Genomic DNA, 11,802 nt, shown 5'->3' with positions numbered 1-11,802 from the left:
AGCATTTCGCTGTTGTATTCGGCGCATGTGACAAACAAAATTTGATTTCAATTGGTTTCCATTGGAGGTTTGACAGTATTATTTAAGACAACAGATTCCCATTCAAGTCAACATTATTTGATATGTGGACCTCCAACCATCTTTGTGGTACCATTTGAAAGTAAAAACTGGATTCAAATGTTAGTACAATTATCAGCCGAACATGACACCCACCCTGTATTCAGGAGCATGTTGTGTCTCAACCAATGGTGGGCACAACATCAAAACCTCAGATCATGTAAAATAGGGTCTAAGTTAGAACAATTTAAGCATTTTTAGATCATTGACAGCCACAGTCCTACTTAAATATCTTGGAATTTGAGGTTATGGTAATTGTCCAGGCCAATGTACACGGTCACCGACATAACCGTTCATGGGGGTCACAATTCACATTTCATTATTGTTATTCATATTATTACTTATATTTATCAACAAATTAGGAAATGCCAGGTTGGAGACAGTCTGTTGCTTTTTCGTATTGGCACAACATTAACAGAGAGAGGCCAGAGGAGGATGGTGAGAGGAGCTATAGGAGGCCGGGCTCATTGTAATGGCTGGAATGGAATTTTTGGAAAGGAGTCAAACATAAGGTTTCATATGTCTGATACTGTATGGCTACATTTTTTTAAATACAGTTCCTATTTTGACGCACAAAACCATTCAAACAAAGTATTCGCATACCGTCACAATAATTTGAATGGATAAAAAAAAGGTCTTTGTTGACTTACTGTGTGAGGTGAAGAAAATACGCCCAGCTGGGCACCAGTGGCGGTTCTAGACCATTTCAACTGGGGGGGCCAAGCTGGGGCCAGTTGTACTGTTAGAGGGGCCAGTTACATTAGACGTTATTGTTGTCATATCGTTTTCTTCACTGCATTGCAGGCATTAGCAGGCAAAAGACCATGTTCATAATCATCATCGTTGCCACTGTCTAATAACGGATGTAAAAAAAGAACGATAGCAAAAATTTGTTACGTAAAAATTATTTCATACTCCACATTTAGCGGGGCCACAAGGGGGTCCAAAATTGTCTACAATTTTCTGGCTCCATATTTTCATGTACAGTACTGTACATAGAATATAAGGGTTGGATTTGCACTAAACAATTTCAGGTCAGAAACATAATGTAAAAAATCTGGCTCATGGTTAGCCTCAAACATTATCTACTGGTATCACTTTAAATTGGAGAGCTCACAACTGGACAAAAAGGTCATGTTCATTTAAGAAAGCAACACAGATAAATTACAGACAGATCCCGTTCACACCTTTATTGTAGAATTGTGATCTGTGATGAATGAACATTGGCACTACTGTAGTTCATCTTGAATAATGTTTTTAAGTTAACAATTAAAACAAGTTTAAACACTTCACTTCAACGAATCAACATTGAATGAATCAGAATATCATTTCAAAAGTACAAATAATCTAACTTGTTTGTAAAGCTTACACATCTTAGTAATTAAGCTATTATTACTAAAGCATCATTTCAGGTGTACAAAAAAGTCCATACCAGAGGTGGCCAACCTTGCTCCACTCTCTGATCTACTGGGTGAGCCTGTGGTCCTTACATTCCAGTCCAGCAATAATACACATTATTATCAACTCATTAGGTTTGGTAAGTTAAATCAGGTGTGTTAGTGCTGGGCTGGAACAGAAGCCTGCACACCCAGCATACCTCCAGGAGAAGGATTGGATTACTACAATTGTAATCAGGCCTTTATGGTAGAGTGGCAAGACGGAAGCCTCTCCTCAGTAAAAGGCACATGACAGCCCGCTTGGAGTTTGCCAAAAGGCACCTAAAGGACTCTCAGACCATGAGAAACAAGATTCTCTGGTCTGATGAAACCAAGATTGAACACTTTGGCCTGAATGCCAAGTGTCACTTCTGGAGGAAACCTGTCACCATCCCTACGGTGAAGCATGGGGGTGGCAGCATTGTGCAGTGGGGATGTTTTTCAGCGGCATGGACAGGGAGACTAGTCAGGATCGAGGGAAAGATGAACGGAGCAAAGTACAGAGAGATCCTTGATGAAAACCTGCTCCAGAGCGCTCAGGACCTCAGACTGGGGCGAAGGTTAACCTTCCAACAGGACAAAGACCCTAATCATACTGCCAAGACAATGTAGGAGTGGCTTCGGGACAAGTTTCTGAATGTCCTTGAGGGGCCCAGCCAGAGCCTGGACTTGAACCCGATCGAACATCTCTGAAGAGACCTGAAAATAGCTGTGAAGGGACGCTCCCCATCCAACCTGACAGAGCTTGAGAGGATCTGCAGAGAAGAATGGGAGAAACTCCCCAAATACAGGTGTGCCAAGCTTGTAGCGTCATACCCAAGAAGACTCGAGTCTGTAATCCCTGCCAAAGATGCTTCAACAAAGTACTGTAAAGGCTCTGAATACTTATGTAAACATGATATTTAATTTTTTTTATAAATTTGCTACAATTTCAAAAAACCTGTTTTTGCTTTGTCATAATGCTGTATTGTGTGTAGATTGAGAATTATACTTAAAAAAAAATATCTATTTTAGAATAAGGCTGTAACGTAACAAAATGTGGAAAAGTGAAGGGGTCTGAATACTTTCCAAATGCACTGTATGTATCGAAGGTTTCAAATCAAAGGGGGTGGTGTGAAATAGTATTCAAATGGATTTACCCTGTAGTCCCAGAAATCTTGCATTTTGATTCTCAATATCCAACTTTTAACCGAGTAAATGCTCCCAAGGAGTTTTCTGTATTCCTAATTTCTGTAAAACTTTATCGACATTGGGCATGAGATAAACTCTGAATTCCCAGAAACTTCTATCGAGGACCAGCTGCTCGTTGGTCCTGCTCCCTTTCTCAGCTTATTTCACCTCCATGATCTTACACACATCGGACGGAACCCTAACAGTGTCACCGTAGCTCTGTGTCACCTCAAAAATGTCTGTCTGCAGCACCAGCCGGGGGTAGGCCATCATCTTGTAGGAGCAGAAGGCGTCCTCCTGAACAGGCTCTCTGTAGATGTAGTCCTGGAGATCCACCTCCGGCGCCCTCCTCAGTGCGGAATGGTCTGGCGTAGCGGCTGTGGCAGGGAAGAGGTGCGTCTCCATCAGGAACACAGCTGTGTCTGGGTGCTGTCCCTGTAGGTCCTCCATGAGGCGTCAGCCAGCAGTACTTACCTGTACATATTCCTGTAGATGCACTCGTTCATGGTGGTCAGCTGGCCGTTGAGGTGGATGTCCCCTTCCAGCTCCTGGGTCTCAGTACAGAGACGTGGGTCGGTCTCTGTTGACCATGGCGATGATTCGCATGGCTCCCCTCTTCCCCTGTGGTCCTTGTATGCAGACACCATTAGATGCATTGAACCCTTGATTGGTGTTATAGTGTATTTGGCAGAGTGAACAGGGCAGCTAGAGTGGAAAGTTGGAGGAATGGAGCAAGCTTTTAAAGGTATTTTCCCAGATGTTCGCCAGATCTCATTCACTGTAAAAGCTGTTAATGTTGGCTCAATCGGGAATAACTTTTATGTCAAGCGTGCTATAACCTGAGGAGGCTGGTGGGAGGAGCTATAGGAGGACAGGCTCATTGTAATGGAATAAATGGAACGGTATCAAACACATAAAATATATGGAAACCACATATTGGACTCCGTTCCACTATTCTATTTCAGCCAATACAATGAGCCCTTCCTCCTATATCTCCTCCCACCAGCCTTCTCTGGCTATAACGTAGATCTAACGTGGATTGGTCTAATGTGGAATCCCGGCTTTAAGCTAACGAAGACCAAAAAAATGTATAAAACACTGACTGTCTGGGAGATTCAGATTCATTTCCTTTGTCCACACAATAGGCGCAGACTTATTCTTTTTTTTTTTTATATTGCATGGATTAATTGGATTGGATTATGGATTCATTATGAATGTTAGTGCTAAATTTGTGCTGGATCCTGCTGGAACAATGAGATGGTGGGGATGCAGGGCAGCATATTGAAGTTACTTAGGAACTGTGCACACTTTGGAGAGATGTGTGGCCTCTTGGAGAAACCAGTTTGACCTTTCATTCAAACCCTTGTAATGATTTTGTTTTATATAGCATCAACCTCATTATTATTATGTTACTGATAGTATCCAGAGTATTTCCAGATTTCGTTATCAACAAATGCTGTGAAAAGTACAGTAAATGTAAAATGCACTTAAAATCAACAGTGTAATGTTTGAATTCAGTCTTGTCAGGTGAAGTGTTGTGTCCTCACCTTTCTTCTGATAATTGCCTCATCTCCATCCTGACACCTTTGACCCTAATGACAAATATGAACTCCCTATAAAGTCTTTCTATCTGTTGCGATGTTGTGAGGCAATGGCTTCTTGTGTGAATTCCACTGATGATCTGTTGTAGCCTATGGACACAGTATGTTCCACCTCTATTATTGTAAAACCAATATGATTGGCAGCAACTGTGGGACAGCCTTTTATCTCAGACGTGAATGCAAAATTAAACGGTTTAACATGGTCTGACTGATTTGATAGTCAATTGGTTGCCAAAAAGGGACCGGAAAAAAAACGTTTTTAGAATTTCCCCGACCCTTGCAGTAGAACAAACATATTTTAAACTCTGGAATCGTCCAACAATTATGCCTAATAAAATCATCAACCATCTATGCAGGTACTATGTACTGTAGGTTTTCTATATGAATGGTGTGTGGGTAAACAGAATTACCATTGCTTGAATGCACTATAGTCATACACCCCCCACCCTACACAAATCCAGGGACTCTCTCAGGCCATGAGCGATGTGGACACACCTAAATATTTATGTACAAGCCTGCAGGGTTCTCCCCAGGATTATTTTGACAATGTGAGGGCCATTAAGTTTGTTGTGCTTCTTATAGGCCTACATTTTCCTCTAATCAACTCTCTAGGCCTAACTGAAGGTTCTAGTGATGGGACAATAAAGTTCCTCCAAATCTACAGTACCAGTCAAAAGTTTGGACACACCTACTCATTCCAGGATTTTTCTTTATGTTTATTATTTTCTACATTGTAGAATAATACTGAAGACATTAAAACTATGAAATAACACATGTGGAATCATGTAGTAACCAAAAAAGTGTTAAACAAATCAAAATATATTTTAGATTCTTCAAAGTAGCCATCCTTTGCCTTGATGACAGCTTTGCACACTTGGCATTCTCTCGACCAGTATCATGAGGTAGTCACCTGGAACGCTTTTCAACCGTTTTGAAGGAGTTCCCACATATGCTGAGCACTTGTTGGCTGCTTGTCCTTCACTCTGCGGTCGAACTCATCCCAAACCATCTCAATTGGGTTGAGGTCAGGTGATTGTGGAGGCCAGGTCATCTGATGCAGCACTTCATCACTTTCCTTGGTCAAATAGCCCTAACACAGCCTGGAGGTGTGTTTTGGTTCATTGCCCTGTTGAAAAACACTAAGCGCAAACCAGATGGGATGGCGTATCGCTGCAGAATGCTGTGGTAGCCATGCTGGTTAAGTGTGCCTTTGCATTCTAAATAAATCACTGACAGTGTCACCAGCAAAGCACCTCAACACCACCTCCTCCATGCTTCACGGTGCGAGCCACACATGCGGAGATCATCCATTCAAGAAGAAGTTTGTTGTGCTTCTTATAGGCCTACATTTTCCTCTAATCAACTCTCTAGACCTACTCTGCATCTCAGAAAGACCGTGGTTGGAACCAAAAATCTCAAATTTGGACTCATCAGAGCAAAGGACAGATTTCCACCAGTATAATGTCCCTTGGCCCAAGCAAGTCTCTTCTTCTTATTGGTGTCCTGTAATGGTGGTTTCTTTGTGGCAATTTGACCACGAAGGCCTGATTTCATACAGTCTCCTCTGAACAGTTGATGTTGAGATGTGTATGTTACTTGAACTCTGTGAAGCATTTATTTGGGCTGCAATTTCTGTGGCTGGTAACTCTAATGAACTTATCCTCTGCAGCAGTGGTAACTCTGGGTCTTCCTTTCCTGTGGCGATCCTCATGAGAGCCAGTTTCATCATAGCGCTTGATTGTTTTTGCAACTGCACTTAAAGAAACATTCCGTTTTTTTAATTTTCCGGATTGACTGACCTTCATGTCTTAAAGTAATGATGGACTGCCATTTCCCTTTGCTTATTTGAGCTGTTCTTGCCATAATATGGACTTGGTCTTTTACCAAATAGGGCTATTTTCTGTACCTTGTCACAACACAACTGATTGGCTCACACCAATTAAGAAGGAAAGGAAAATTCCACAAATTAACTTTTAACAAGGCACACCTGTTATTTGAAATGTATTCCAGGTGACTACCTCATGAAGCTGGTTGAGAGAATGCCAAGAGTGTGCAGAGCTGTCATCAAAGCAAAGGGTGGCTACTTTGAAGAATCTCAAATATAAAATATATTTTGATTTGTTTAACACTTTGTTTTGGTTACTACATGATTCCATATGTGTTATTTCATACTTTTGATGTCTTCATTATTATTCTACAATGTAGAAAATAGTAAAAATAAAGAAAAACCCTTGAATGACTAGGTGTGTCCAAACTTTTGACTGGTACTGTAAATCTATTTCTGATTGAATGAATAGACCTTATTGGTTAAAATAAAGGTTATTTGCTGTGCTCCCAATGGCCCCTCTTACCTGCTTTCCCTCTGTCCTTTCAGTTCATCCTGAAGAACTATGGGGAGAATCCAGACAGCTATAATGAACAGCTGAAGAAGCTGGAGACACTGAGACAGGTATGAACTGAGACTGAGCGACTTGTGCTATGCAAATGTCATATGTTGTGATTTATTTGTTATGTAGGTCATATACTGCGCTGTCTTTCTATCATATAATAAGTAAGTGTTTGTGGCAGGGTGCGGTGAATGTGACGCGGGACTTTGAGGGCTGCAGCATTTTGAGGAAGTACTTTGGGCAGCTGCACTATCTCCAGAGCCGTGTGCCTCTGGGGCCTGGGCAGGAAGCAGCAGTACCCATCTCATGGTATGAGGCAATGAAGTACACATAGGACCCCTATATTTACACACTTACCCATGAGATCCTTATCATACACACACTTGCTTTCATAAACTCTACCACAGACAGCTACGGAAAGACCAGAAGAACACAAGGTAACACTTTATTTGGATAGTCCATCTGTAGATGCTCGACAGACTATCTACTAACCCTAACATTAACCCTTATCCTAACCCTAAACTTAACCCTAGCCCTAACTTTAACTCTTACCCTTATTCTGAACCATCCCTAACTGTAACCCTAGCAAGCAGTTGCTTATGAACAGATATCTACAGAGCATCTACAATCTGGACTATCCAAATAAAGTGTGAGCGAACACACACACACTTTCATAAGCTCTCCCTACCATACGCGTAGTCACACACCACACCCTCAGGTATGCAATACAGTGTGTCGCCAATTTCATTCTCTTACCAGGACAGAAATATTTTCTGGAAAAACAGTTACTATGAAACAAAGCTGAATGATAGTAAAAAGGTTTGGATCACTTTACGTTACATTTTGGGTGAACTCAGCTCCATCCTTCATTGAATCAGATGGCTCATTCATCACAAAACCCACCGATATTGCCAACTACTTAAATTGTTTTTTCATTGGCAAGATTAGCAAACTTTGGCATGACATGCCAGCAACAAATTCTGAACCTACACATCCATGCATAACTGACCAAATACTGAAAGACAAGCATTGTAATTCTGTAAAGTGAGTGTGGAAGAGGTGAAACAAATATTGTTGTCTATCAACAATGACAAGCCACCTGGTTCTGACAACTTGGATGGAAAATTACTGAGGATGATAGCGGACGATATTGCCGCCCCTATTTGCCATCTTTTCAATTTAAGCCTACAGGAAAGTGTGTGCACTCAGACCTGGAGGGAAGCAAAAGTCATTCTGCTCCCCAAGAATAGCAAAGCCCCCTTTACTGGCTAAAACAGCCGACCAATCAGCCTGTTACCAACCCTTAGTAAACTTTTGGAACAAAATAGTGTTTGACCAGATAGTGCTATTTCACGATAAACAAACTAACAACTGATTTTCAAAACGCTTATAGGGAGGGGCATTCAACATGTACGCCACTTACACAAATAACTGATGATTGGCTAATAAAATAATAAGTAATAAACAGATTGTGGGACCTGTTTGTTAGTCTTCAGTGCAACTTTTGACATTATCTGTAATAATCTGCTGCTGGAAAAGCGTATGCGTTATGTAATGTTCCCTCAATTTTTTTCCGGTACTGAGCAAATTTCAGGTCTGCTTAACGTAAACCTGAACGTTGTGAAAATTCTGTGCAACTTCCAGCACGCGTTTACTGTTAACACGGAGGCTGTACCCGCTTTAAGTTACAGTTTTAACAGTGGCCAAGTTGGCTACTGTGGCTATTTGATCATAATGTAGGCCAACCAGAGTAGCCTAACATCAAAACAATGGTGAAAATGCATCCCATAACATTTTAACATGGAAACGGCTGTTCTGTCATTCAGCCTAACGTAGCATCCAATGTGTGGTGTTCAATGTAGGCCTACATTCCATGAGCAGGGCTTGACATCAACCTGTTTATCCACTTGTCCTTCAGACAAGGAGGTGACTGAAAATGTTGTTGTGTTTGATGCAAGAAACCACTTTACAAAATAAAATACATTATTATTCCCGTACCATTATTACAGAGAATCAGACAAATTATTCTACCCTCTGCCTATTGGCTACTTAGGTTATTCAAGCCTGTCTCAAAATACAACACTGCCCCTTTAAGACATAAAAAAAAGCTCTTTACCTGACTCGCTTTTCAAAGACGTCTAGAAATGTATATGTTTTGTGCTCTTGTAGGAAGCAATCACTCCTCTATTGCTCACTACAAATGATCTATAACTGGGCTAATAACTCACTAACTAGCAAAGAATATGAACAAAATGTGCACACGTTTCTACAGCAGCTCTTACTTTGACCTCAAATGAAGCGCATCTACTCACGACCGCTCATGCTGCAAACACAGTCCAGTTCAAAGTAAATGGCACATATCCATATATGACAATGATCTATTTGCATATAGGTCTACTGCAGCTCTGATTGTTTATACTGCACCGGTCTGTGTAGAGTACGGGCTGAGTAGTGCGTGCCAATGCAATAGAATCCTACTATGATGCGTTCTACCTACAACAAAATCTCTTGCATAGTTTGTTTTGTTTCGGTAATATTGCGTTGATTTGATCACAATTTCCACGGTAAATGGAAACGTTGATAGTCTTAACAGGGAAAACTCTAGAACAGTGGTCACCAACATTGTCTGAGTCAAGATCACTGAGTCAAAATACAAGCTGAGATCTACTACTTTTTTTTAAACATGACTTTAAAAAAATGTAAGCCAATGCAACAATCAATTAAAAACAGTTCTGTAGCAATGAGGCTTGTGCAGTAAGTTATAGGCCCAATACATTATCACTGCATATTGGCTTTGCTTGAATTGCCCTGCCAATGCATTGTTGTTCAGGCAATTAAAAAAAAAAATGTACATTTACATTTTGTTGGGGGGGGCTGATGGTGCCTGCATTTGATGGTCAGTCTCAGCGGAGGGAGAGAGCAGCAGACTGAGGGTCCGCCTCTCAACATCCCTCCGCTCTCCCTTTCCTCCACTGACACTGACCAAAAAGGGACACCATCTTCCAGCTGGCAAAACTCGACTCGCACCGCATTATTTCTGCCTCATGCACAAAGTCATGTTGAACAGAGAAAGTGAAATATTCCTCGAAATTAAAAAAGACCCAAGCTGCTAATAATAACAATGCAAGCCTATAGATACACTTTCCTACTTATTCATTACTACTGCAGTGCTTGTTGTAGCGCTGAGTGGAAATAGGAACGACGCGCATTTTATGGCTTATAAAAGTGTTGAGTACAAAGTGTTGACAGTGCTGAGTAAGAACTTTAAACATGAACTCAGTCATAAAAACAGTATCTCTTTGCTGTATTCGCTGACAGTCTCTTTCTACTCATAGTTTGAAATGTTTAGAAATGTCACAGTGTCAACTTTCTGTGGCTTTCATTTACGCCGTGCTACGTTACTGCAGACACGGTCATCTGAGCCATCCGATTGGCCAGCAGTAGGCCTATAGTGCACTTCATTTGCTCTCTGGGTCCGCAGGGAAGGCAGATTTTTTTACTTTCAGACAGATGTAATGGTTCAGAATGGCAACAGCTCGCCTACCCGGCGCACATGGCAGCTGAATCAAGTGCCCCTACCACCAACAGCCCAAGACTAAAACAAAACAAATAGGAACACAAGGCTTTATCGTTGGGTTTTTTACAGAAATGTTTGGCGATCGACTAGGAATGTCTTGGAGATTGACCGGTTGGTGGCCGCTTCTCTCTGTGGGCTGGTTTTTCTGCGCGGCAGTTCCGGGGCTACGCGCGCAGCTTAGATGGAGCATTGGTGTTATGGCTTTACATCCCCTGCTATATGGTGGATCGAGAGTTACCTGTATAACAGAACACAGGCCCCTTACTATTCAATCTTTACTAATGACCTGCCGCTGGCTCTGAGTCAAGCCTGTTTGTCTATGTATGCTGATGACTCAACACTATGCATGTCAGCAACCAGCGTTTAACACAGAGCTGCAGTCAGTTTCAGAATGGGTGGCAAGAAAGCAGTTGGTCCTAAATATTTCAAAAACTAAAAGCATTGTATTTGGGACAAATCATTCACTTAACCCTAAATGCATAATGAATAATGTGGAAATTGAGCAAGTTGAGGAGACTAAGCTGCTTGGAGTATCCTTGGATTGTAAACTGTCATGGTCAAAACATATTGACCCAACAGTAACTAAGACGGGGAGAGGTCTGTCCATAATAAAGCACTGCTCAGCTTCTTAACAATGCTATAATCAAGGCAGGTCCTACAGGCCCTAGACTACTGTCCAGTCGTCTGGTTAGGTGCTATAAAGAGGGACTTAGATTAGCTTTGGCCCAGAACAGGGCAGCACAGCTGGCTCGTAAATGTACACGGAGAGTTAACATTAATAATATGCATGTCAATCTCACCTGGCTCAAAGTAGAGGACAGATTGACTTCATCTCTACTTGTATTTGCGAGAAGCATTGACATGTTGAATGCACCAAGCTGTCTGTTTTAAATTAAACTATTAACACACAGCTTGGACACCCATGCATACCCCACAAGACATGCCACCTGAGGTCTCTTCACAGTCCCCAAGTCCAGAACAGACTATGGGAGGTGCACAGTACTAAGTAGAGCCATGACTACATTGAACTCTATTCCACATCAAGTAACTCATACAAGCAGTAAAATCTGATTTTAAAATGCACCTTATGGAACAGCCGGGAATGTGAAGAGACACACATAGGCACAGACACACACGCACACGACACACACACACACACACACACACACACACACACACACACACACACACACACACACACACACACACACACACACGATAACATACTCACTATACATATGTATTTTGTGTTGTAGATACGTGGTAGTACAGTAGTGGCCTGAGGGAACACACTTAATGTATAGTAAAGATCTGTTGTGAAATGTATTGTAATGTTTTTTAAATTGTATATAACTTCCTTAATGTTGCTAGACCCCAGGAAGAGAAGCTGCTGCCTTGGCAGGAACTAATGGGGATCCATAATACATACAAAAACAGACAGGCCAATACATGTACAGTTGAAGTCGGAAGTTTACATACACTTAGGTTGGAGTCATTAAAACTCGTGTTGTGAA

General features: G+C 41.5%; 1 protein-coding gene across 1 annotated transcript in view; it reads left to right on the top strand.

Moving 5' to 3' along the window:
• LOC106581009 (tyrosine-protein phosphatase non-receptor type 23) overlaps positions 1-11,802 on the top strand; it is a 29,990-nt gene that overhangs the window by 8,253 nt on the left and 9,935 nt on the right. The window contains exons 2-3 of the mRNA XM_014162665.3: positions 6,699-6,773; positions 6,893-7,020. Of these exons, the coding sequence (XP_014018140.3) occupies positions 6,699-6,773; positions 6,893-7,020 (203 nt within the window). The remainder of the gene's footprint in view (positions 1-6,698; positions 6,774-6,892; positions 7,021-11,802) is intronic.

The sequence above is a fragment of the Salmo salar genome, chromosome 02 (assembly GCF_965601325.2).
Source record: "Salmo salar chromosome 02, fSalSal1, whole genome shotgun sequence".
In the NCBI taxonomy this organism is placed as follows: Eukaryota; Metazoa; Chordata; class Actinopteri; order Salmoniformes; family Salmonidae; genus Salmo; species Salmo salar.
The sequence above is the reverse complement of the archived record's forward strand: the minus strand, read 5'-3'. Positions and strand labels throughout refer to the sequence as shown.